At 37.9% G+C, this 25,514-nt stretch overlaps 1 protein-coding gene across 7 annotated transcripts in view; it reads right to left on the reverse strand.

Annotated features, from left to right (window-relative positions):
* Positions 1-1,154: 1,154 nt before the first annotated feature.
* LOC121318781 (ecto-NOX disulfide-thiol exchanger 2-like) overlaps positions 1,155-25,514 on the reverse strand; it is a 127,370-nt gene continuing 103,010 nt past the window's right edge. For 3 of the 7 annotated variants that reach the window (XM_041255830.1, XM_041255825.1, XM_041255829.1), the window contains 10 exons: positions 24,683-24,916; positions 22,276-22,488; positions 18,169-18,275; positions 14,665-14,779; positions 11,873-12,066; positions 10,387-10,533; positions 8,465-8,521; positions 7,199-7,307; positions 4,163-4,248; positions 1,155-3,483 (listed from right to left, as the gene is read on the reverse strand). In XM_041255830.1, coding sequence (XP_041111764.1) covers positions 3,352-3,483; positions 4,163-4,248; positions 7,199-7,307; positions 8,465-8,521; positions 10,387-10,533; positions 11,873-12,066; positions 14,665-14,779; positions 18,169-18,275; positions 22,276-22,488; positions 24,683-24,916 — 1,394 coding nt within the window. In that variant the 3' untranslated portion in view covers positions 1,155-3,351. The remainder of the gene's footprint in view (positions 3,484-4,162; positions 4,249-7,198; positions 7,308-8,464; positions 8,522-10,386; positions 10,534-11,872; positions 12,067-14,664; positions 14,780-18,168; positions 18,276-22,275; positions 22,489-24,682; positions 24,917-25,514) is intronic. The other 4 variants (XM_041255832.1, XM_041255826.1, XM_041255828.1 and 1 more) reach the window with 3 other exon arrangements.

The raw sequence follows: 25,514 nt of genomic DNA on the forward strand, positions 1-25,514 counted from the left end.
AATACACCCTCAACTTAGAGATAGCCACCGAACACTTGCAGACATCCAGTATGGCACGTGTGTCAAGTGGAGTTCTAACTGGGAAAGCTACTCTGCCTAGCAAGGAACCACAGGGAACTTCAATAGGGGCGGTCCTACTTAGTGTCGTACCCACTGAAATGTCCAAAGGTATGCTTTGGTTCTCAGTGGGTTAATTTGCATTGTCCATCTTTGGTAATGTGCACACACTGTACATTCAAGATGTATCATCTGAATGTTACTCAAAATAAAACATTTGAATCTCTGAATTAGAATAAAATGAAAAACTGTGCTTTGGTCATACTACATACATGTACCAATCTACAATGAATAAAGCTTTTCCTCAGAGTAAGGGAAACTTAAGAGCTTTAAGCCTCCAATAAAACAGCTGAAATAAAAAAAAAAATCACTTGCGACCCTTTGGGAATAAGGCTTACAACGAGGCATTGATCAAGCCTAATAGAGGCTATTCATGCATTTAGTTTGAGCTTTTTGGCTGTCGCTGTTGATTTTATACACATTTCTTTGTTTTATTACATTTAACAGCCTCAGATGAAACCCCATTAGGAAACTACTATGCTAATACAGATTTAATTAATATGGTAGCTCTTTGAACTGTAGGAACATTTATTTCATTAAAATGGGTGAAACTTGTTACAATTCAAAATTGTCCAGGAATGTATCCAAGCATAAAAATGGTTTATGTTGACTGAAATTGCCAGTTACAGGGCTGGAACAGTTTTCTTACTCTGCGGCAGTGTTCCTTTTCAGATGAAATGCCGAATTACACACATTTGTAAGAATGTGCATCTTCAATGTAAGCTAACAAATAAACCCAGATTCAGCTTTTTAAAAACAGTGGTGTTGTATTTATTATGATCTTCCACATGTCAACAATCTTGATTGTTCTGCTTCATTCTACTGAAATAATCTTACTGTGTCTTCAATTACTATTATCCAGACTACTGTGTGGATATTTGTATAGTGTTATATGCTACATCTGTCAAGGTTTCTTTAGCTTGTAAGAAGCTCAAATAACCAGGATACACACATTAACAAAAACATCTTGAGATTCATAAAAAAAAGTACTTTATTTTCTAAAAAATACAATTTTCAACAATACAGATAATCTCTGGCTTTACAAAGTTTGTCAACTTTTCTGAACGGTTGTAAGATTTATATAGACTTTCCACTGGGACCACAACTCGATAAAAGCACCTGAGCGGGAGCAGTCTAGCCCACTGACTGGACCTGTAAACATGTGTGTGCATGCGCACCTGTAAATCCGTCTAAACTAGGGATGCTGGGAATGAAACACACTACCAAGCCAATGCCAGCTAAAATGTGCGTATCAAGTAAAAACTTGAAATGTCAATTGGAATAAAATTCTACTGCTTTAAAATGCATTCAATGTGTCTGGTTAGAAGAACTGAATTATAACGTGTCATGAAGTTAACTGTCATAAGCTACACCTTTTGAACTAATTTGTGTTAAATTTGTATCCATTATTGCCTACAAGGGTTTTTGATTTGATCTAAAAAATGCTTGCTCCTCCAGTCATCAGTTTTTAACTACAAGTCCATAATAGCCTCCCACCTAACTAATCACCCCCCCCCAAGCTGTCTGAAAAATCAATACCACATTTTAAGATGGCAGCATTGCTACAAAGAATCCTATAAACTCCAGACATGAAAAGGAGGTATCTCATTGTATATTGTGTCAATCTATATATCACGTCCAATACAATACAGGAAAAAACTAAGGAAAATTAATGGCGAAATAGACTCACTGCCACGCTGTCTGAAGGGTTAAATATAAATAAATACTAGGTCGTTACAATATTAACATCCCTTAAGCTTTACACTTAAAACAGCCACTGAATTAGGCCCTTTTAAACACTGACAGCAGACTTTTTGCAGGTCAACACAAGAATTCTACAGTAGGACGAGCCAGTGAAACACTAATATTACACGTGTCCACCAGTGCCACAGACACCTGTGTTCTTAAGCATAACAGATTTCCCCAGCCCGAATACACAATATATTGTGAGACTTGGAAGGCAGAAAGTGCTAATGACTGTACAACTGCAATAGATATTAGCTGCCAAAACGAATTTTACAAAGCAGTTTTAGTGAGCTGCGAATATGTAAGAATTACATTTGAGTTGTTTACGGTATTGAATAAACCAAAGCAAAAAAACAAAACAAAAAAAAACAACTTCACAAAGGTCATAAATGACAAATGCAGAACTTAAGCCCCCACCCCCCCCAAAATCACAGCCTTTCTGTCCTACTGTAGGAGTCAGAAGGGTTGGGTACACAAAGGACAGTCTCTTCTTATGAGAAATAATAACCCGAAGCATCATAAACCTATAAACATGGGTATTTTATTCAGCAGATACTGTATCGCCTGTTCTATGTTCAATCAAATGCACTGACAATACAGCCAGCCAGCCAGTCATGAATCTCTTTTTCAATGTGCTATACAAAGAGGATAGCCAGCGGGCACAACAGTTGGAGCACCAGATCGGAAAAGCTCAGAAGTATGCCTGTGGTTAGAGAAATTGACTGCAGTGTAGACAGATAGTTTTGGCTGTGGAAATTAGTGAGTTAAGTGTAGGGCTAGCTGCCACATGGATTGTTACTCCTTTTTACCTCAACCTTTTTTTTTATAACACATGTGCCAGGCTCAGGTGTCAGTACTTTTCAGAAAGTTTGTACAGCCTAAAAAAAAAATCATAAAAAGAAAAAAAAAAACTATATGGGGAAAATTCAAGACAAATAAGAAACATCCCCAACTCAAAAGGGCAAGTTCTTGTTGTGCAGAATCAGGTATATGCCTCCTAGGAGAACATTCCACAAACAACAAAAAAAGAAACAAAAAACACTTCAGTTTTTTTTTTTTTTAATACAATATATAGAGCAAAGATATTTGTTTCTGTTCAGCCTGTTCAGACACAGTTAACACCCTGTACTTTAGAAAGGTAAAATATACATATATTAGCAAGGAACAATACGAAAATAAGCCTGTCAACTGACTGTTTTCAAATGATAAAAAGTTAATAAAAAAAAAAAGAAAGAAAGAAAACTGTGGTGTCTGATTTTTCTCAACGTTTATCAGTCCTGAGGAAATAAACATCCTTTGAAACATAAACAGGGCTGTCTGCAAGGCACAGAAACCACTGTCACTATAGCAACCTGCCTGTGAGTGAAGAGGGCCTCTAGCATCACTGCTGAGCCAAGGTAATTTGAAACGAGTCTCTCCGACCACCAGAATCAAACCCCCTTGGGCCCAGTTCATTTCTTTGTGGGACACAAGTCTAACCACTAACATCTAAGTCATTTTAATCCCCTGGAAGCCACAGAACTTCCACCTCTTCTCTAGGCTTGCCCCCACGCCCGAGATCTCTTGCCGGAATGTGTTCGGCAGGCGGCCCAGCAGGGTTTCCACTTCTGTAGTGCTAATCTGTAAATACAGAGAGGAACCGGTCACAGGAGATCAAACATACTCGTTTTTTCTTTCTTGTTTATTTACCATCTTGTATAATAAGCATGCTGATGACAGGGTCCTTGTATCGCAGCGATGGATCTCCTGGGATTTGTGAACAAGTACTCCTCCACTTGATTCTGACAAGCTACAGCTATGGTTTCTGAAGAACAAACTCAAATTCATCTAAGGCAAAGATAATGCACTGTGGCACAGTGAGGCTCCACAGTGCTAATGCATCGTTCTGGAGTTAGATGATGAGAAGAAGCACACAGCAGAAATGGAGTTGAATTTTAAATATCCAGGCTCCTGGCTCCACTTCTCTATGTGGGTTCGAAAGCCACACACACACACACATCACAGCAGAGAGGGAGTGTTCTCATGAACACGTGTCTTGGTGTGTACCACTTGACTGCCAATGTGTTATGTTTAATTTCATGATTTAAGACACAGGTCACATCTGTGGATGGAAGATTGATCTGGCTGAAAAAGTTTGATTTGGGACTGGAATTTACTTAAATCTGGAGAACTCTAATTGGAGGGCAGCCCTGTAAAGATGCAACCTTCTTTTCAATTTGTTTTTACTGATACAGTAACCTAGGAGCAGAATAGGACGATGCAGAAAGCGGTGAGCTGCTCAGAAAAATGTGCTGCCTACCTTAGTGTCCAGACGCTGCAAATAAGAGCAGATATACTCGATGCTGGCTCCAAAGGGATGGACATGGAGAAACGTAGAGATTATTCCTGGAAACAATGATAGAATTGGACACTATGGGTCAACAGCAACAAACTGAAAGCAGCGTACTAGTGGGGATGATCCCGTGGTTAGTACGCAGCTCCGTACTACACTAGTACGCAAGTTAAATACCAATTGCAACAAACTTGAAGGCTGAAGTTAGTCCCCAGCTGCGTACTAAAGAAGGTCTCAATTGCAAGGAACCCAAAAATAACTGCTGCTGCCCTCTAGAGGCTACTAAGTACGAGACTAAGTTAGCCTAACCCTTTCTATAGACTAACAATTTATAGTACCGCACCAAGTAAAATAAATGTGAAATATTAACAAAACGTATTTACAACTTTTGTAACTGAACAATTCATAATCACAAAACTACATACCTGTATTTTACATATAAAATACATATTTATATGCATATATATATATAATATATATATATATATATATATATATATATATATATATATATAAGGGATGTCATTGCTGGGATTGCAATATATTTGTGTAGCGTTGGAATGAGTTTCGTGACTTTATAACAATACGGAAAACGATACCCCCACATTGATCATATCGCTTCCATAGCGGAAAAATGATCTAACGGCATTACGATATTACAAGGTTGAAAGGATTTATTACAAATATCATGAAATAATTGAGAATATATTTAAAGCCATACAGTAATTATGTACTACCCACATGGAACAGAATTGCAATATTTAATATATCAGTAATATATTTTTAAGTTATAAATAACAGGTTATATGTATACTTGTGTCAAAGTATGCTTTTACTAGCCATTGCTACATATTAATAGGCTGTAGCATGCATGGGGCAGGGGTCAGGACTAGTAGGTGATGCAACACAACAATACTGATACACTCGTAAGGGGTTGCAGCTCTCGTATAGAGGATCGGTGCTGTAGCCACTGTGCTGGGTTTAATCTCTGCCTGCGCAATGCATTTTCTTTTTTATCATATAAAAAAAAAAAATATATATATATATATATATATATATATATATATATATATATATATATATATATATATATATATATATATATGTGTGTGTCCTTGTGTGTTGTGTTTAGACTACATACAACACCAAACAAGTTTGTTGGTGCTTGCTGGGGGAAAGTCTCGTTTTGATTTAAAAAAAAAAAAAAAAAAAAAAACCCCGTTATTGGTCTTTTTTTGTAAAAAAAAAAAAATAAAATAAATAAAAATAAACATGAAACAAGTACTTGTTGTGCGTAAATATACCCTTTCAAGTTTAAAACTTAAGCATGAATAAATCAAAATAAATGAAATAATTAAGATGTTTATGTTTTGTAAAAAAATAAATAAATAAAATAAACAGAAACCCCCCCCAAAACAACCTTTATAAAAAACCACATATATACAGTATATTATGTATATAATTTGTACCAAATAGCTCAGATTTTGAGCCCCGGCCCTCTTCAGTTCCTGTTTGAAAGCACACCAAAACAAACCATAATCCTTAGTACCGTACTAAAGCTAGGGCTCAGCTAGTTGACAACTTTGTTCTGCTTCTTTTTTCGTTGCAACTGGTATTAAGTTAGTACACAGCTGGGGATGATCCTGAGATAGTACCGTACTAGCTGGTAAGCAACTTAGTACACAGCTCCGTACTAACTTGACCCTATGGGTCAGGGATGTGTCAGACATCCATATGTACTACTCCTCTTTCAGTTGTTTTTATTGCAACTGCACATCAAAACATAAATTGAGTTTATTAAATTAATTCAATTATATGACTTCACTACCATAAATATATAAGGTGATAATTTGTTAGTCTACTGTTTCAGAGCACATTGTTGACAGCTTGCCTTTGGGGTGGGGTAAGAATGGAAATTGTTCCATGCAAGAGTGATTATGCGGCTTGAAAGAAGGATTTGAAAGAAATAATAAAAAAAACACAAATGTGCCAAATGCAATAAATCATGTCACTTATTTCAGCTGTGGGTTGATTATTTTTGTGTTTTAGGACTACAGGGTGTACCGTTTTGAGAAACACGAGTCAAAAAACAAATAAATAACAGCTCTTTTCAAGCAAGGTACAGCAGAACAGAGCTGACCCTGTGAAACTATCTGTAAAAGGAAATCATTTTCAATTCTACAACACTGTAACTGGAAATAATTAAACAATATAGGATTCCATTGTGAAAGAAAGGCGGGATAAAGCAATGAAAAGAAATGAAATGCAGACATTAGGACCAGGGACAACAGACCTGTCAGCAGGACAGGTCAATTTCATCTTTATTTCAGCTCTCCTCCAATGCATTGTGATTGATGTGGGTTAATTCCAAATAGCAGCCCATTAGCTGCTTAACTGCCTTGGAGCTAATCACTGCAATCACTGTGGCATATAATGAGTTTCATTCTCCAAAGGAATTGACACAATAAATAAAATAGTCATGTGCTGGGTTATGAAACCAGAAGCACCCCACAGCCTCTTAACTATCAGTACTACTTCCTAGGGAGCACTGGGGCAGGCAGTTGTACAGACTTTCCCATGAAGTGCTCTATTTCTTTTTAAACAAGGCATACTCGTAGTTGTATTTTTTTCTACTGGAGTGTCCTGACGTAGCCTTTCACATAGCAATACTTCACTGGAGAGCTTGGGGATACTGACGCAGAGCACATTATTTCAGTTTCGAGAAATGTGATTGTTATAACAGACTAATGCCAGTGGCAGTTTGACTGGCATCTTTAACCAGACACCATGTTAGCGTGTGTCTACGCCATCCCAGTGATAACCCAGGGCACAAGCAGCTGTTGCATTCAGAAAAAGCATAATCCATCAGGCTTAATACTGTTCACATCAACCCCTCTTGTGAACTGAGCTGAAATGAACACTTTCTGGTTTTATTATTGATTAGAATTAAAGGAAGCATTGGACTTTAACAATGTTCTCCCACTCGTCCTGCTCTAGACTTACCCACAAGCAGGGCCTCTCTCTCAGACTTTACTGGGGTGGATGGACCCTTCTCTGGTTGGTTTTCCTTCTCTTGACTTGCAGAAGCAACTTCTAAAACAGCGCTGTCCTGCTAGACAAACCGTAAGAAATTATGTTTAGCTTAAACACAGTGAATCTCCCGAAGTCGTCCAATACTTTCCATAACACAAGCCCTTCACTAGAAAACTGAAATTATCAGCCTTCAATGTCAGCATAAGATGCATTAACAGTTGTGTTGCTCTGGGAAAACAGTTTCCTTATCAAGTAACTTTCCAGAAAGAATACTCTAGGCTAAGTAATTAAATAGTTTAAATGTCAACATACTAAAAACAAATCAAATGGGAACATATGTGCATATTAGTATATTAGATTAGTTTGCTGGTCTACGGTTTCTATTCTCAGAATGGTATACAATGTATTGATATAATTAAGCCCCCAGTCCAAGCTGCATTAGGCAATCACAGACATCTGCCTATTTCTCACTTTAAGTTCTGCTTTAAAATTTTCTGATACAATGTATCTTTTAAAAGAATTGCAAAATTTGGATGGTCTGCACAACCCTTCCCTATTTATAAAGAGATTCACAAATCTCATTGTCCAAACAAGAAAGACCTTGGTCGTGCTGCTCTTAAGAAAATGATAAGTTTCGCACCACAGTTTAATATTTATTGTTCACTTGCAAATATACTGAGGTCAACAACCTACAGGAGTGCTCATCTCTTTGCCTTTGAAATGCTGAAGAGTTCCAGAAATGTGCTTGGGTAAATCATTTCTAAAGACAAAGTAGTAAGAACAACAACAACAAAAAAACTACTCACTGACAGTATCAGAAGCACCCATCTCAAAAACCTAACAACTAAAATAATGAAGTGTTTGCTGTGCTAATGATCACTGTTGTTTGTTTCTTATCTTTGACAAGTTCGGATATCTATACCTTGCCAATGGGCAGCTTGATGACTGGAGCAGTAGGAGCTCCCGGTCTAACTGCACTGTATCAAACCGTCAGGCCTCCCTCAACCCCTTGGTGCAGATCACTCCCTGGCGCTCTGGGGTTAATTTTTTCTTTAGAGGCCTTTCCTTACGTGCCAGTATTTTATTTTGTAACCTAGTTGTGTCAAGGTGATTTATCCTCCAACAAATAAAGCTCTCTGGCACTCGATGGCCCTCTAATGATCTGTCATGTTGTTGCGAGAGGAGAGCAGGGCCTGAGGACAGCAGAAGAAAAACAACAAAGCGCTTTGCACTTACATTTCCTTGATCAGAGCTCTCGTCGCTTCCTCTGTCATCTGTGTCTGTCGTCTCCTGCTACAATCAAATCAATTTAAAAAAGAAGGAAAACTCTTGAGAAACTAATGAGGCACAATACTTGCATGTCCAACTGTAAAAATCGCAGGTTATTCAGAGTGGGGAGTGATTCAGGGGGGCAGTGCTATGGTACTAAAGGAAAGATGTTCACCAAACCTTTCGCTCCCTTTTTCTGTTCTTTAAATGAACCAGTCGCTAACATGTCTGCCAAACATGAACAGTTTAAAAATTTACCTTTTTAGAAATACATTATTTAGTCCTTTGGTGACATTGAGAAAAAAACAAAAAAAACTAATTGAAACAAGATATGGACAATTTACCTCTCCCCTGATCTCAAACAAGATATGATATTCAGCCATGAGCTTTTAAGTTATTTTTTCACACAGCTATGGAGCACAAAATTGTAATTTTCACTTTGATGGGTAAGATAGAGAAGGGTAATTGACAGACAATTTAAATTCAAGTTTTTTCCTGATATTTTACAACAAGGTTTTTCTACAAATAACACACTTTTAGGACTATATTATTGTACTTTTTTGTACTGACAATAAATAAATCAACATGACATGTGCAGAAACCAAATTTATAATGAGCTTTATAAGGCCAGGTTTATTCTTAAGCACATAACCTTTTCTAAGGCTAAAGTTTGCAAGAGCCTTCGGAAGACCCCTTTGCATACATTTTTACTTAAACTACACAATTTATAAATATGCTAACACATTATATTGTGGCTTATTCAATAAATAAATTTGTTTGTGGTTTTAGGGGGGGTTGGGCATTTGTTGGCAGTTTCTACCCCACTTGGACCACTTGTTTCCTAAATATCTTGTTGACCTTAATGAGATAATCGTCCACACTTCAAATACAAGCAGAACGTTTTAACAAGCAGATGGCGACTCACACTGAATGTTGGTTGTTATTGTATAAGCCCATGTGAGGGGGTAAAATGAAGAAGTCATTTTGCATTGGAAGTAAATGGATAATACGTATGCCACCATTGGATTTATTATAGGCCATGCTTTATAAAATCTATTTTTGAAGCACAGACAACAGTGGATTCGTAGTGAAGGATGAGGTCTGACTGGAGAAGAAAGGGCAATAAATAATCTATCCTCAATTAGTTGTCATTCCAAAATACTTGATGTACAGCTATGGACAAATGTTTTGCATCACCTAGAATTTTAGGGTTGAGACCTAATATATATAAATAAATAAAATATATAAATACATGAACAAAATTGAGATATTTTATGTAATCAAAGAAACTACAAAATGATATCACACAAGTATACAGGAAGCTGTAACAGTGGTACAGTATTTCATGTCAGATTTCGAAATGCCACATTTTTCAATTTTTGTCAGTTTTTTATTAAGTGTACGGAAAACTACAAACCTGTATGAAATTCAATATGTTAACGTAACATTATTCAGCAGGTTTCATTTGACTATTAAGCAAAACAAATTAATTCTATCGGGTGATGCTAAACTTTTGGCCATAGCTGTATATATTAATTATTTTCTCATTGCAATCATTTCATTTCTTTGTAGGCCAGGGTTTACTGTATATAAGCATAACTAATTGTCACTTTACAATATGAACCACTTCACATGAATAAAGGTTTGGAATTGCACTTAATCTGACACTGAGCTTCCCCTGTGCCTTCCTATACAGCACACATTCAAAAACAACTAGCTGAATTACCTTGAAATAGTGCTCATGAATGCCCACAATTACAGTTTCAGTCTTCTGTGTTACATGTTATATGAATAGAAAATAAATCAAAAGTAATAAAAAAAAAAAAAAAAAAAAGGTATCACAATGCATGCTGCTGGTATAACAATGCTTAAGATTTCACCATACTAACCTGGACTGGATGTTTAGGCATCAGTGAGGGCTGATCCACCTTCTCCTTCATGCTCTGCAGCTGGATCTCCAGTTGCACTTTCTCCTCTCTTGTCTTCTCCAGTTCAGCCTCTTGTTTCTTTAACTCTTCTCTGGTGTTCAGCAGTTGCTGGAAAGAGACAGAATTATCAGTTGCTCATGTTAGGTTTTATTAATTTTTTTAAATGATTAAAAAAAAAACTTGGTTTTGCTAATGTGCTAGCAACTATAAATCACTAATGTGTCAGTGTGCATATATAAAGGTGATTTGCGTTAATTGCACAGTCCATATGCCTGACATTTATATTGAATTTACTTGAGAATGCAATCATCATGAGAAAACTGGTGCATTTGAATGAGAGATTATCCTAATTTGATTTGGAATTTAACCAGGTATATGCTAATAGCACAGTATGCACATTTATATTAACATGTACTATATACATACAAATTGATTCAAGATTATGACAATATGCTAGGGCCATAACCAGCTAAATTTCACATAGTTACCGAGCTGTAGTTGCCTAAATTGTAGCTGCTGCAATCTACAATTGAACAGCTGATACCTGCTCCAGTCAGCTGTACCTGTTGAATAAACTGCCCCTTTCTATTTTAGTGTCTCTGCAATAAATACATCATGCGAAGCTGCACGTAGCATTCTTAGCACTGCAAGTGAAAAACAAACTAACTTGTCTGTTTTTAAGAACTAGAATACTCCCTGTAATAGATTTTCTTGGGACAACCTGGCAGGGAAACCTCATCGTAGGGGACGAAATATTCATGCTGCTGTTATCCAGTTAGGAACAGTCAGGTTGGGACGGAGGTGAGGAAGGATCCCAGCCCTACCCACACAGTCACACAGTTTGACAGCCTTCAGTTTGAAACGTCAGCCATACTGCCTCTCTGTCCTTCAGCTCTACCCACTCAGATAGTCTGGTTCTTCGAACTCCTATTAGTGTTAAAATAAACTTTCCTAGCTAGGATTAGGGGGAGGCACAGATAAGGGGGATCACCACTAGTGCACCAGTGGAAAACATTTCAGTTTCTATTTTCATCTTCTGATAAATAAATCAAACTGTGACCACTTGGATCTCTGCAGTACCATCAGAATACCAAGTACCTTTGTGAGGTGTGCTTGGTAGGGAAGGAAAGCAAAATCCTAAACTGCAAAATTTTGTACAATCCATCACGTGGCTCTAATAGGAAACAATGAAAAGCAGAATACAATCATCACTGTTTTATATTGAATTCCAATTCTATGGTATTGTTTTTATTAAAAGGACAGCTTTAGCAATGAAGACACTAACCTATGACAGTTTATACTACAAGTGATAATGTAAAAGTTAATGCAGATTACTAGCCCGTTCTTTCCCATTCTCTTCGGGTGGTGGCTGCTTACTGTCTGTAATGGGGAAGATACCTGCTTACTTGCTTTTTGCCCGAGTCTTCAATGGGCAGGGCTTAGTTACCTGTTGCATGCCCTGCAATGCCTGCTGCAGGAAGCGGAGCTGTTGCTGGCGGGTGGCATCCTCTTCCTCTGTGCGCGGGAGCTGAGCCTTGCCCTGCTCCTGCTTCAGCAGCTCCACCTCATTCCTATAGGCGTCTAGCTGACAGCGCAGGCTGTCGTTCTCCTCCTTCAGTGCCTCCGCCTGAGCTGCCAGGCCTGGAGAAATAGGGGGTAGACGAAGATGGAACAGAATGAGTGAGTGAGTGAGTATGTGATACAGTAGATTGGATATAGAGACTGAAATTCTTTCCATTGAAAGACTACTGAGCTTGATTTACACTACAAGTTACTGTATCACCTACATAGAAAAAAGTACAGCGAACATTTCAATCAATGAATTAAAATTACAATGTAAAAATTGTGATTGGGTAAACAATAAAGGATTTCAATGAGGGCACTACTGCTTCTTTTCTATAGATAAATGTATTCTGATTCCATAGAAGCAGAACATTATATTGAAAAGATAGATCCCTGTAATCTTCATGTACATATGTGCAAAAAATGTATTCCTATACATGCTCCCTGGATCTGTAGCTTCATATAGAAATAAACCGCATAGTAACACGAGAAACAAAGTAAAACACCACAACACATCCACTACACATGTTTATCTGAGAGTTTTATAGAATTCCTTCCTTTTGTTTTACCATCACTAACGTGTCCTGCATGATAATTTCACTCGTAGCAGCACTACTTGTGCATTACTGCCCAAACCCAATTCGAGATATATATTATTGTGTGACAATAAATTCAGAGCCATAGATTATTCTACTTCTATTACTTTCACTTGACAATGACTACACAAAATCCATTAGTGAGTATTTCACTGCCAATTAAACTAAATGTATGGTTTTCATTGCTAGCAATCATCTTTAATAATGTAGTGCTGCTTGTTTCCTCTAAGCATTCATATCTGCATAGTAACATGATCATGCTTCATTCCAACAGCACAATACATTAGGGGACAATTCCATTTGTATTCAGGCACAGTAATGGTAAATTACTAAGAGTCACTACTAATGCTCTCATGCATCATTGTTGTAGGAGTCACATACAAATCACATTCTACTTCTCAGGCTTTACTCCACTAGCCTGCTGAAAGAGGATATACTGGAATGGTAGCAGCAGACTTCCTCTAAGCCTTTGCCTTTCTGTGCCTACTAATGGAGTAGCATGTTCTGGGAAAAATGTCAATTAAGAACATTAAAATATAAATAAATAACATGTAAACCTGCTTGTTTGCCAAGTTAAACAGGTTCACTTAGACACAAAAAAAGGAACACACATGTGGTCAGCTGGTGGTGTGGATGATTTCAACATAGTGCACATAATACTCAAGGTTCTGGGCAGGGCTCTTGTGATGTAATAACCCAATTGAGTTATCAAATGGATAACACACACTTTTTTATACAGATGGTCTCTAGATGTCACACATAGAGAACCTGACTGAGGCTTGAACCTGGGTCCAACATCTTACAGCCTAGTACCCTAGTCAGTGAGCTACTTGATTTCAGAGTTCAGCTTATACCACATACTGCAAGACATCAAGATTAATTAGCTCCAGTATTTAATGAGGTTTGTTGATCAGTAATTAGTAAATGGGTGAGGCGAAAAACAGGCAGCCCCAATTAAAACTGGCTAAAATAATGAACAAACTAGCATGTATTTACCTAAAGATTAAATGTAACGAGAGCTGTGGGCCAAGCAATGGAAAGCGGAGAGACTTCCAGTAAGCATCGAACCCGTGAAACCAAAAAAAGACAACTGACTGAGCAGAAGAATCTGCTTCACAAGCAGATTACATTTATTTACCAGGTTTTTTTTTTTTTTGCCGTGTCAATCAAAGTATTTGTGACAATTGACTTGAAAAGTTCATACTGTTTCTTACATTCACTGTTATTGAATTTATAGACTCCTTACACTATGCTGATAAATTTAGTTTCTATTGATGTATTTACTGAGTTGTTCTTGAATCCTTATTAAAAGAAAGAAAAACAAATATTCAAAAGAAATAAAAGCTATCACAACAGGAACAATATAAAATTGTTCAGTTTTTTGCATGAAAAAAAAAGCTTGGTTGGCACCCAATATCTGTTGACTTTGCCCAAGCTCTTGTCTGAGGACTTCCCTGTGCTGTGTCACACCGGCCCCAGCCAAACTGACCATGGGTCAAATAGCCATCATCTCCTATAATCACGATACTTTGACAGGTGTTTCAGAAGGACCTTAAATTAGGCTGAATTAAAACCACCTGGGAGGAAAGCTATTTTGTAAGCTCCATTACGCCCATTGCAGATGGTTTTATTTGACAAAGGAGTGCCCTGGTGTGTAGAAGAAGAGGGAGAAAGCTGTTAGATTATCTGCTAGGGAATCCAAACAGCAGAGAGAAGGAGAATGATGTGCATTAGCTGAGACAGCCTTTAGCCAGAGTGACATACCAAGATGCAATTGTCTCTAAAGGTGCATTCCAGACTTAAAACCATTTATAGAAATGCATCAGTCAGTTATTCATCTTGCTTGTGTTTTCGCTAATGAATTCTATCACAGAACATAAACACAATATGACAGTTACTTGATAAATTCAGATATCTGTAAAACAAAAAAAGCCTTTTATGTACTGTCAAGTCTTATGTAAAAATTGACAAAATAGCAATGCCTGCAGGAAGCGGTGGATAGCTACATGCTCCTGGATGAATGTAGGGTACATTAAGATATATTTCCATTATGGGTGAGTCAACTGACTTGTTGACCTACCTGTCTCATCCGCATCCTTGTTTACCGGTGGGTCTTCCATGTCATCGTCAGACATCTCCATCTCCTCCTCCCTCCGGATCCCCATTAGCTCCTCATTGTGGATATTCCGGATTTCCTGTGGGAAGTGAGGAAATCAATCTATCAGCTTCATCTCTGTAAATACATATTAAGAGACCCTATCTCTTAATTTTGTTAATGTTTTTCATTTTGTTTTAAGTAGTTCGAAGATTGGTGATGTGAGAATGTGGAGTAGAATTGGTAAAAGTTCAAATAAAGTAAACAATTACATCATATTAAAATTAAAATGATTCCTGCAAATGCAAATTGAAACCTTTTGTTTTAAGCCAGAATTTGAATCTCAAATGGCATGTTGGCCTAGAAATGCTTTTCATTGCTTCGCTTCATGTATAAAAAAATCAAGTGAATTTAAAACACCTGCCTTTTAATTGCTCTCGAGACCTCCAGATTAGCCAAATAATCCTCTAGGTTTCACCACTCCAACTTCATGCGACATGCTCCGATGTCTAAATCACCTGAATATTTGAATAATCTAATTTCCTCGTTCATTTCTTTAGCTAAGGTGCAAGTCAGTGCCTTAAAAATGCATTTTGTCTGCACAGATTATGGCTTGTTTTACCAACTGCAAACCAAAAGGCTATCCTTTTCCATCACTTTGGGATCCTTTCGGCTGGCTGGAGAAGTGCTGCAACATGTTGAGCCTTATGTGTGACACACTGTGTGACATACTGTATGACACATTGCCATTTAATAGTAAAATTGACTGGTTTGCTTACATGAACAGGATGCATCTCACTATCGTTGATTACCATGATGTTGTTAACACCAAATTTAAAGTATTCCTTAAACAAACAAGCAAAAACTGTAAACAAACATTGCCATCTGTTCCATGACTTTATTTTTCTAGTTTTAATCCTCAGGTAACTAAAAGTATGAAACTAAAGTATGAAATCCACAGACCTCTGGGATTAGACTGTCTGTCTATTAAAATTAAGTTCAATTCCATTTGGGGTACAGACTGTTCTTCCAAGATGGACAAGGCCGACCATTATAGAATTAGCAACTTAGTCCCATAGCTGTGCAGTTAGAGAAGAGGACAGGAGAAGCTTCTGTACCAATGTACGTTTAACCCAATAAATCCACTTCGCTCAACCGCAGGAGAGGTGACAGCTCAGAAACTTGGAGCATAGTTAAGAGCACTCTCAGGGGAGATAGACGTTACTAACAATACCTGAGCTGTTGAATGAATGAGTTTCACAGCTTTCATTCAGGAAAGAGAACTTAAAAGAGTTATCTGCTTGGTTCTATAACTTTCCAGTAGAAAAAAAAAAAAAAAATACAACCTCAGTTGTTATTCATTCATTTACTGCACAAACAGTTCTTTAAAATTACCACTTACCAGCACTAGAACACAGAGGTACATTACTCTTGCTAACTTACCAGGAACTCAATTCCTGCCCACAGAGAGGGCATCAGAAAGCAAGTACAAGTGCGCTCCCACCCTGGGGAGCCCTGAGCAGGTGCAGGTGTAAAAGTGGAGTCTTACCTTTTAATATGAACAGCTTGCCATACTCAACTAACAAGTCTCTTCAAGACTCACTTATTGAACCATGTGTAGAAGAAGATTTGATCAGAGCTGGTTCTGTTCATCTACAATCAAAATGCTGCATCATACATAGCCGGTTCATATATACAGAGAGACACACACTTGTTGAGACACATACAGGCGTATACACTGAAAGCAGTTGTAATGTAATTGTTCCAGCTATGTCCCTCATTTTATTGAATAGTCCGGAGCCTTACTCCAACCTTAGTAAGATCTGGGACTGGCACGGACCATTAATTTACAGAGTTTAAGAGCTAATATGTCCATTCCTAGATTAAAAGGCATACAGACGTTTGGTCTGATGCATGTCTTTCAACAAACCAGCCAAAACAAAAGTAAAAAGGGCTGCAGGAAAGGGTTAACACACTGAAAATAAAACTCCCTTGGAACCATTCCAAGTTTTACAATGAACTCCGTTAATCACTCCTCATCTTAATTATGCCAACCATAATTAACCATTAGCACACAGTAAACATTGGAATGTCTCAAACTGCTATGCCACAGTTATTTCTATCCCTGTGTTTTCTGCAGGGATTATTAATATTTTATATATTGCTATTCTGGGTGGTGTCTATGAGACTTGTGATGACAGGGTCCTGTTAGCAGCAGCAGCTGCTCTTGGCAGTCTGAATGCGCTGTCGGAGGTAAGCAGGCTTGTCTCCTCTGTGAGAGAGCATCTCTGTACATGTGAGAGAGAGAGAGAGAGAGCGAGAGAAATAGGACACAAGAGGTACAGGGAAAGAAAGGTTCCACTGCAGTAAAAGCAGTTTGATTGCTGAAACGAGTGCCAAGAGAAAAGCCCGCACTTAAAGATCTTTGAGTCTCCACCCCTGCTGAACCTAATTGTGTCAAAAAAAAAAAAAAAAAAAAAACTAATAAAAATCTGTAATAGACTAAGCTCCTTTTATCTGGTGTTCCCTTAGCGCTGGCTGACATTAAATAAGACCATTTTGGTGTATTAATGAGCTCCATTTGAAGCACAAAAACCTTCAGTTTGGTTGAAATAAGCCATTCAGTCCTTTATATAACCACTGAAAAATGATCTCTTTTGTGGTAGAAGACCTTTTTAGATTAATATACATCTTTTTTTGCTCTTTTTAAGAAAAGACAGAGGCAGGTTATTATCCCAATGCTACAAAGAGTATGCTATGGAGTATTGAGGTTTCTCATTTACCCTGCCCACTTTGTATTTATGAGACACACTTTATATTCTTATGTTTCTGTGACTATCCCAAACTTGGTTGCATTACCTTTTCTATGAGCGCAATCTGCACCTTTAAAAAACAAATTCCATTAGAGCAGGGCTTCTCAAACTCGGTCCTGGGGAGCCCCTGTGGTGGCTGGTTTTCGTTCCAACTGAGCTCTCAGTTACTTAATTGGAGCCTTAAATGAACTGATAATTTGCTTAATTAGACCTTTTTACTTGTTTTCAGATCTTGAACAATTGCCTATTTCAAGTTAGCTATAACATTTGATAAGTAACCTGAACTCTGCAACTGTTTAAGAGCTGAAAACAAGTAAAAAGGTCTAATTAAGCAAATTATCAGTTCAATTAAGTGTCTAGACAGGGAGTCCCCAGGACCGAGTTTGAGAAGCCCTGATTTAGAGTGTAAATTCAGTGAAGTGTGTTTGTTACCTTCTATGTTGCAGGCAGCAGAGGCAAATGCACATGCAGTCCTAGAAAATTGGAATTAGTATATTCTGGGCGCCCCACACAGCTTCATAGCGCTATGGCATTTAGTTGCCCAACTCCCTGCTAAACTAAAAATCAATACTCTGTTAGAAAAGCAATATATTTATCTCAGGAGTGGAAGTAGGGGAGTGGGTAGAGGGTGAAAGAGGGGAAAGAGAAATGCCAACAGAATAAAAAAAATACCAACCTCTGCTTGCTTGCGCCACATGTCCAGGTTCTTGCGCTGGGCTTTCGAGAAATGGTCCCATGCCTTTTGTTTGGCAGAAGCGTGGAATACAGACACAATCTGCTCAACTGTGGTGGCGTGCAGGGCCGGTCACATAGCGAACCCAGTTTGTACCATCCAGAGAGGGCGAATGAGAAGGAGCAGAGGAGTAAAAAAGTGGAATCAGGTAGGTAGCCAGTCATGCTGTACTCTCCGTTACAGCACTGTACGGGGTTTTGGTTCTGGGTCATGTCTAGCGGGGAACCACACAAACAAAACATGAACGGCCACAGTCCCGCCATGAGATGACTGCTGTCCTAAAACACCAGACCGTGCTGAACACTGCATGAAAATACCTGGCTTGCTACAGTAACTCAAAAACGTCAAGGGTCACCCCCGCTGGACTGTGGTGCTTGGTAGTGGGGCAAACTGCTTAATTTGTACCTTGGTATCACTGAAATAATACTTGTGTACACTTTAGATATGTGCCTATCATTTTTAAGAGCAAGCCCTCTTTCAAGAGCAGTGGTGCCCCATAATGTTATTCTTTCATTAGAAATGATGACCGATGGGGGACTGTATATTTTCAGGAATTGCATTAACATCCATGGATACCAATACGTAACATTATTAAACAAGCAAAGCAGTTTTGTTGATATTGTTGAAAATCTGATTTCTCCAACATGGCTCCTCTTCAGTGCTTGTTTTGACTGCCATGTGTACAACCACCCATCAAACCGAGAACTAATATTCTGTGATTCTTCCAAGAACTCACCAACAAGAACCTGAGATGGTTGCTCCACCCCAGTTGCTTGTCATTTATAGAAAATTAATGAAATTGTGGAGTACCGCTGCCCTTGTGAGGTTGCTCACTTAAATAATTTGAAGAGAAGACGATCCATTGATGACATTTACTGAGCAAAACCGATGATAAACATCCTACTCCCTCCATTGCAAACCAACAGGGCTGTCCCAAGACTTTTTGAAACCACTGTACTTGCCATTGCATGATGTGACAGACACTTTGCAGGTTAACACCTGTTTAAGTCTAGTAAAATTTTACAAACCTGTGTCAAGAAACAGATCCACTGACCAAGCTGCCTGGAAACTGTGAACCCAGCGTTTAACATTTCCATGGGGATGAAACTTCCACAATAAACTTGGATTATCTCTCAGGACCTTTTAAGCCCCAGTTATTTACATCACCTATCTAATTAGCGGCAGATCTAAATACAGCCATCCTAAAATGTATAAACCTGACCTGAATTGTGTTAAGTGACTTAATTATGCAGACAGTAAAAATAATCCAGTGTGAAAACACGTGGGAATGTAGAAATCAAAACGGTCATGTTAACTGCAATGGTAGCTTATTTTTATAACACACCCCTGACTGCAAACACCAGCAGTAACCTTTCATGCTGCATCAAAACTATCACAGCAGATGTGAACTCTGTCCAGGCAGGCGGTTTCATAGTTACTGAATTTGATAAACCGCATATAGCTGGAATCTGTAAGCAATACTACATACCTTTTGAGATTTTTTCTACCCAATTTGAAATGCCCACTTTGTAGCATTTGACATCATTTCTAAAACTGACGAGTATTAAGCAGTTCTATTTTGCTTATGGGCAATCTTTTTATTTATTTATTTACTTACTTTACTATTATTATTATTATTATTATTATTATTATTATTATTATTATTATTATTATTATTATTTATTTTTATTATTATTTCTTTTTTTTTTAAATTTAAAACATGAAAGTGTGCCATCAAATTGCCTGGCACCTATTTTAGGTAACTATACATTTTTCTTCTGAAAGGAATGTACTGTACTTTATAATTTGTCATGATTGTTTGGGATTTGGTGTGCTTAAAAGAACTGTTGCAAGATTTCTTTTTTTGATGCACAGCACCTGGGCATTATCCACTGGGGAAAAATCAACCACAGCTTTCAGGCACCAGTGAAAACTCTTATTTCGAATTTCCTCCCCACAACAAACATTTTTATATTGTTGATCTGAGCAAGAAGCCCTTCATTCGTTACAAGCTTTAATTAACATCTCCAGCTAGCTAACAGTTTCCATGGTTGTTGCTGGAAAAGCTAAAGTTAAGGATATCAGCGAGATCGATATCTGGTTTAGCATCCTTTAATGTGACATCATGAATCAATAGACAGGAGAGGAGTCTGTGCACAGTGCCTGGGGATATATTCACACCTACTCGTTAGAGCCGACACAACTGCTGCTCTCAGCGAACGCTCATCATCTCAATCTCCAAGGCAGCTCAAGAATGAAAGGTTTTGTTAATTTAAAAAATATTCTTCCTTGCAGAACACTTCCTGGTATCCGTCACTCCACTGCAGCCCTATTTCAGCACTACAGTACTGACACAGCTTTTCCTTCTAGATACAACCTCCCACTGGAGTGCAATCTCCTTCACTGTGGGGTGGCGACTCCTTCTAGTGTCACAACATGTCTGATTAAGAATAAGACTTCAGGTCAGCGCATTCTCAATCCTTAAAAACGACAAAGAAGGGCTAAAACAATTAATCACATACACCTCAAAATGTGGCAGCAAATAGAACCATTTATAATTTGGTTTAGAATTGTATTCATCATTATTGTTAGACATTATTTAATGAATGAGGGAACCCACACATAAGGAAGGCAGATCATTTTAGATGCAAAAAAGTAGCAGCAGCATCCCTAATAATCAAGGGCATTGAGGTCAGTAACTGTTAACAATCTTCAGTTTTTACCAGAATATAAAGTAACAAAATAAAAGCAAGTATGTCAATATCAATAACTTTTTCAATGCAGTTAAGCTTTTTAAAGAATATCCTCCCGAGATTCTGCCACGAAAACACTATTTCATACAAATTTTCAAAGTGCTTTGCATGCCATGGGTGTGTTATAAGTATAGAGACACTTACATATGAGCTCCATAGTTTCTTACTTCAAATGTATTGCAGACTTACCTCCTTCAGGTTAAGTTGCCCAGGATTGAATTAAACATATCATTTCCTGTGCTAAACAGACGTGGCATTGCATAAGCTTCATGCTACAATATCAACTCTGTGTTACTGTATTTAATGAAATTCAGCAGACCCTACCTGGATTGCATTTATTGCAGATTATCCCAAGAGTGATACAGACCTCCAGAAGACTTACCTTTTTCACAGGTAACATTGACATATTTATATATAAAATAAATAATAAAAGGAGAAAAACAACTGATTGGAACTGGCAGAATAAAATACCAAATATTTGTATCTAGAAAGGCAACAGAGACAACAGGTGTATAGTAATTTTTTTTCAGGGGGTGGGGGTGGCTTTTAGAAATGTATTATTCCAAAGGTTCAAGTCTATTGTATGCATTGATCTCTTCAGCCATGTGGGGGGGAAATCCTTTTTTTTTTTTTATACACTTTCACTCAAAAATAATGTATTTATTTTTCCAATTAAGATTTTCTCCTTAAGTAAAGAGGAACTGAAACCAGCTGGCACGTCAAGTAATAAGCAGCAGGGGTTTCTGGTCTTTGCATGACGCTAGTATTGACTGTCATAAACAGAGCAACAAGACTGAAATGTTTGCTAAAGATAAATGCACAGATTAGTTGGGACTTACCGCTCAGCTTGTGTGCTCAGTTAGTACACACTCACTGTAACAGCATGAGTAACTGATTAGAAGACTAAACAATCTGTTGTGATTGCAACATTTTAATATCTATATGGTTTTAACTTTTGCTTGAACAATACAAACTACAAGTGCCTTGTAAACGACCATGATAAAGAGGCTGTAGTCTATAGTTTTGAAGCAGGGACTAAAGCAAAGGTGAGATAAGCTGTCGATTGGATAGGATAGATGTGGCATGCAGTGTAGTTAGCCCAGCATTAAGGATATAAATATAAGAACTATTCAGTGCCGCATCCCCCACAGCATCACATGAACTGAATGCGGTATATAGCTATTAGTGGTGTGAATGGTAATTGGTGGTGTTCCACTGCTCACTAGGACCAGGACTGAAAAGGAAACCACATCACTGCAAACCCTGGAAGGACTGAAAGCAGACAGGAGATACTCACATTGCACCAGGATCCCAGACAGGGCGTTCATGAACTTCTCCTTGGCCTCCTCCATCTCTTTCTCGTGGGCGGCCTTCTCGTTCATGAGGCGGCGGATGTGGCTGTTGGCGGACTGGATCATGGAGTAGAAGTTGTTGGCATTGCGCCGGTTCACCTCCCCCCGCTCCACCCATGTCAGCAGGATGCGAATCACTTCAGGGAACTTGGAGTCATCTGTGGGAGAGCAGTCGGAGGCAGCGGTCAAGGGGATTAGAAAAACAATGCTACCTGCTCCCCAATATCCAAGTGGTCATTTAAGCTCAGTCGAGAAAAAAAACATTGTCTGGCTACAGAAAAAACTCCTCATTCTTCTATAAATGTGATGCACGATGCCTAAGAATGTCACAGTCCTTCATGGCAATGGATTGATTTACTTTGTGGTCTACCTCAATAACCTACTGAGTTTGACAAATAAATCTAACATTCACTCTCTCGGTTTCATTACTTAAAATATATTCTACATTAACACAAAAAGACAGTAATCTTTCAGTATGGACACAGGCTAACTAGGTTTATAGACCAAGATTATGATCAAATCTTTCAATCCATTAAAACGTATTTTACCTTTATTATTTAGCACAGGGACATGGAAATCTAAAAGTACTCAAATGTGTTAGAAAACAGAAGCTGACCAACACCCCTACTACCATCATTACAGTGCATGTTCCACACAATACATTTCCTCAGCCAACACCATGACAATACTTGCTTTCAGATGCTCTAGAGAGTGGCAATTTATATATCTCTCTGCATGCTGGCTACCATACTGATTTTCCATTTCACATTCCCGTCTTCCCTATTGAAAACAAAGCACCTTCTATTCATTTGCAGTGTGATTATAGCGTCAAGTGTAGTTGTAGTTTCTTTGATTACATGATATTAAATAAAGAACAAAATTACCTTTATATATAGAATTAGAGGGGCTTCAGTGAGTTTATAGGAAAATAATTTCATCCAAGGTTTCTGTGTCGTCATAAATTACGAGACTGAAGGTCGAGTTTATGAACTGCCACAGAAGCCCAAGCTGGAAATGTTTTCCGGTGACTCACTGAAGAGGCCCATCTGTTATTTTTTTATAATACATGCATACCCTTGTGATGCTAATATTAAGAAGAAAATGAGGTTCAGCAGTAGTACAGTTCAGAGTTTTTTTTTTTTTTTTACTAAGTGTTTTTCAGTGCTGTACAGATTTTATGTCATTATCCGTTTTAGTTTCTCTGAGATACAAATGTATTAGCTTTACATATTTTTAATTTTTTTAACTAATTTTCATTTTGTTGATCATTAATGAACTATTCTGTACTGTGGGTGTTGTCGAGTGACTGAAAACGAGACATTTTGTGTTTGAATTGAAAGTGATGGTCTTGAGGAGTTTAATGGGTCAAAGTTCAAGTATATTCTCCTCTAGAGGAATTATCACTTTTTGACGTCACTACTGTGGTATTATCACTTTATTTTGAATGGCTCAGAAGGCTCAAATATAGCCTTCATCCATGTATTACATATATGTATTACTTAAATGTATAAACTGAAATGTTTTGCTTTTCTGGATGAGGAAAGTTACAATATTTTTTCCCCAGAACTCAAATGCTAATTCAAAAATGCAAAAAATGCTAATTCAAAGGTATTTATTCCCTTTGATGCTATGACAGTATTGTCTACAATGTGCTGGAAATTTTAATATGATAATGCAGAACCTAATTCTAGAAAAGTCTGACGGCATAATGGATATGAGTTGTGGTCAAAGGTTTTTGTGGAGTGAAGAAACAAAAATCAAGCTATTTGGTTATATTTGGAGAAAGTCTGGTGAGGCGTACAGAAAAAAGAACACCATACCTACTGTCAAGCATGGAGCTGGTAATATCCTTCTATGGGTTTTTTTTTTCCCTCTAACAGCACATTTTGTTCCAATACATGGTCAAAAGGATTCCATAGCATACTAAAAGACATTGGCCAATCATCTGTTTTAAATCGCAACTGGACGTTCCAACACAACAACGATCTAAAGCGCACCTCAAAATAAAAAAATAATAAAATCAAGGTTCTGGAATGGCCTAGTCAAAGTCCCGCTCTAAATTCGATTGAGAATCTTTGGTGTGAGTCGAAGGCGGCTGTGAACAAGTCCTCGGAATCTGAATGAACTGGAACAATTTTGTTTGTTCGTGTGTGTGTGTGTTTTTTTAATTATGTCTCAATCCTAAAATTTTAGGTGATGCAAAATGCCATTTGGCCACAGCTGTACATTATAAAACAAAAACAGCAGAGACCAGTTCATTAATATAAAACTGAACGACTCATCCCTTAGGGTTGGGGAGTCCACTAATAATAATAATAATAATAATAATAATAATAATAATAAATGCCCTGCCTTTGATCATCTCCGCGAGCTGTCCGCACTCGTGCTCGGAGTAGTGAACGATTGGTGGGGGCGAGGGGGGCCGCATCAGGTCCTCCTCCACCCTCCGCCGGTGCCTCTCCTCACGCGCCAGCATGCGCTGCCGGCACTCCCACTCGTAGAAGTCGTCCCGTGCCTGTGCAAAGTCCACGTGGAGGCGCCCCGTGTCCTTCTTGTCAGTGCTGGAGCCTAGTCTGATCCGGTAGCCTGGATGAAACAAGCGAGAGTCAGGGGGGCACTGAATCTCTAGAAAGGGAAATGCTTTCTTCATTCCTTATTGAAATGTAGAACAATTCTCCAGCTACAGTATTTCTGTTAATTAACTAAGTATATCTACCACTGGCCTATCTTTTCATGGGAACATCCGAAAATGAAATCAGAATGTGGGAAACATTACCAAATATTTTTTCTAATATTATTCGGTGACTGTAGCGTGTAAAAATAGAAATATTGTTGACTGTGTACTGTATCCCAGTTAATACATCTGAACTAAAAGCATTTAAACTCAATAGCGAATTAATGATGAGAAAAAACTAAACTCTGTTTTCTAATCTGGGGCATGGGAGTATTTGTAGAAAATAGTAAAGTTTAAATGTGTATAGTCCTAATCACCATGTTGTCTAGCTGCCTCTCCAAACATCTTTATTATTTATCTACTCCTCAATTTAAATTTGTGTCCATCTATACCATCTAAAATATCAACTAGTTTATCTAGCTGGTCTCCTCTCTCTACAGGAATATCTACACAATTTACAGGTTTTATTAATTGTATTTTTCGTGTTATTTTTAGCTACTTTCGAGTTTT

Source organism: Polyodon spathula, chromosome 7, assembly GCF_017654505.1.
Source record: "Polyodon spathula isolate WHYD16114869_AA chromosome 7, ASM1765450v1, whole genome shotgun sequence".
In the NCBI taxonomy this organism is placed as follows: Eukaryota; Metazoa; Chordata; class Actinopteri; order Acipenseriformes; family Polyodontidae; genus Polyodon; species Polyodon spathula.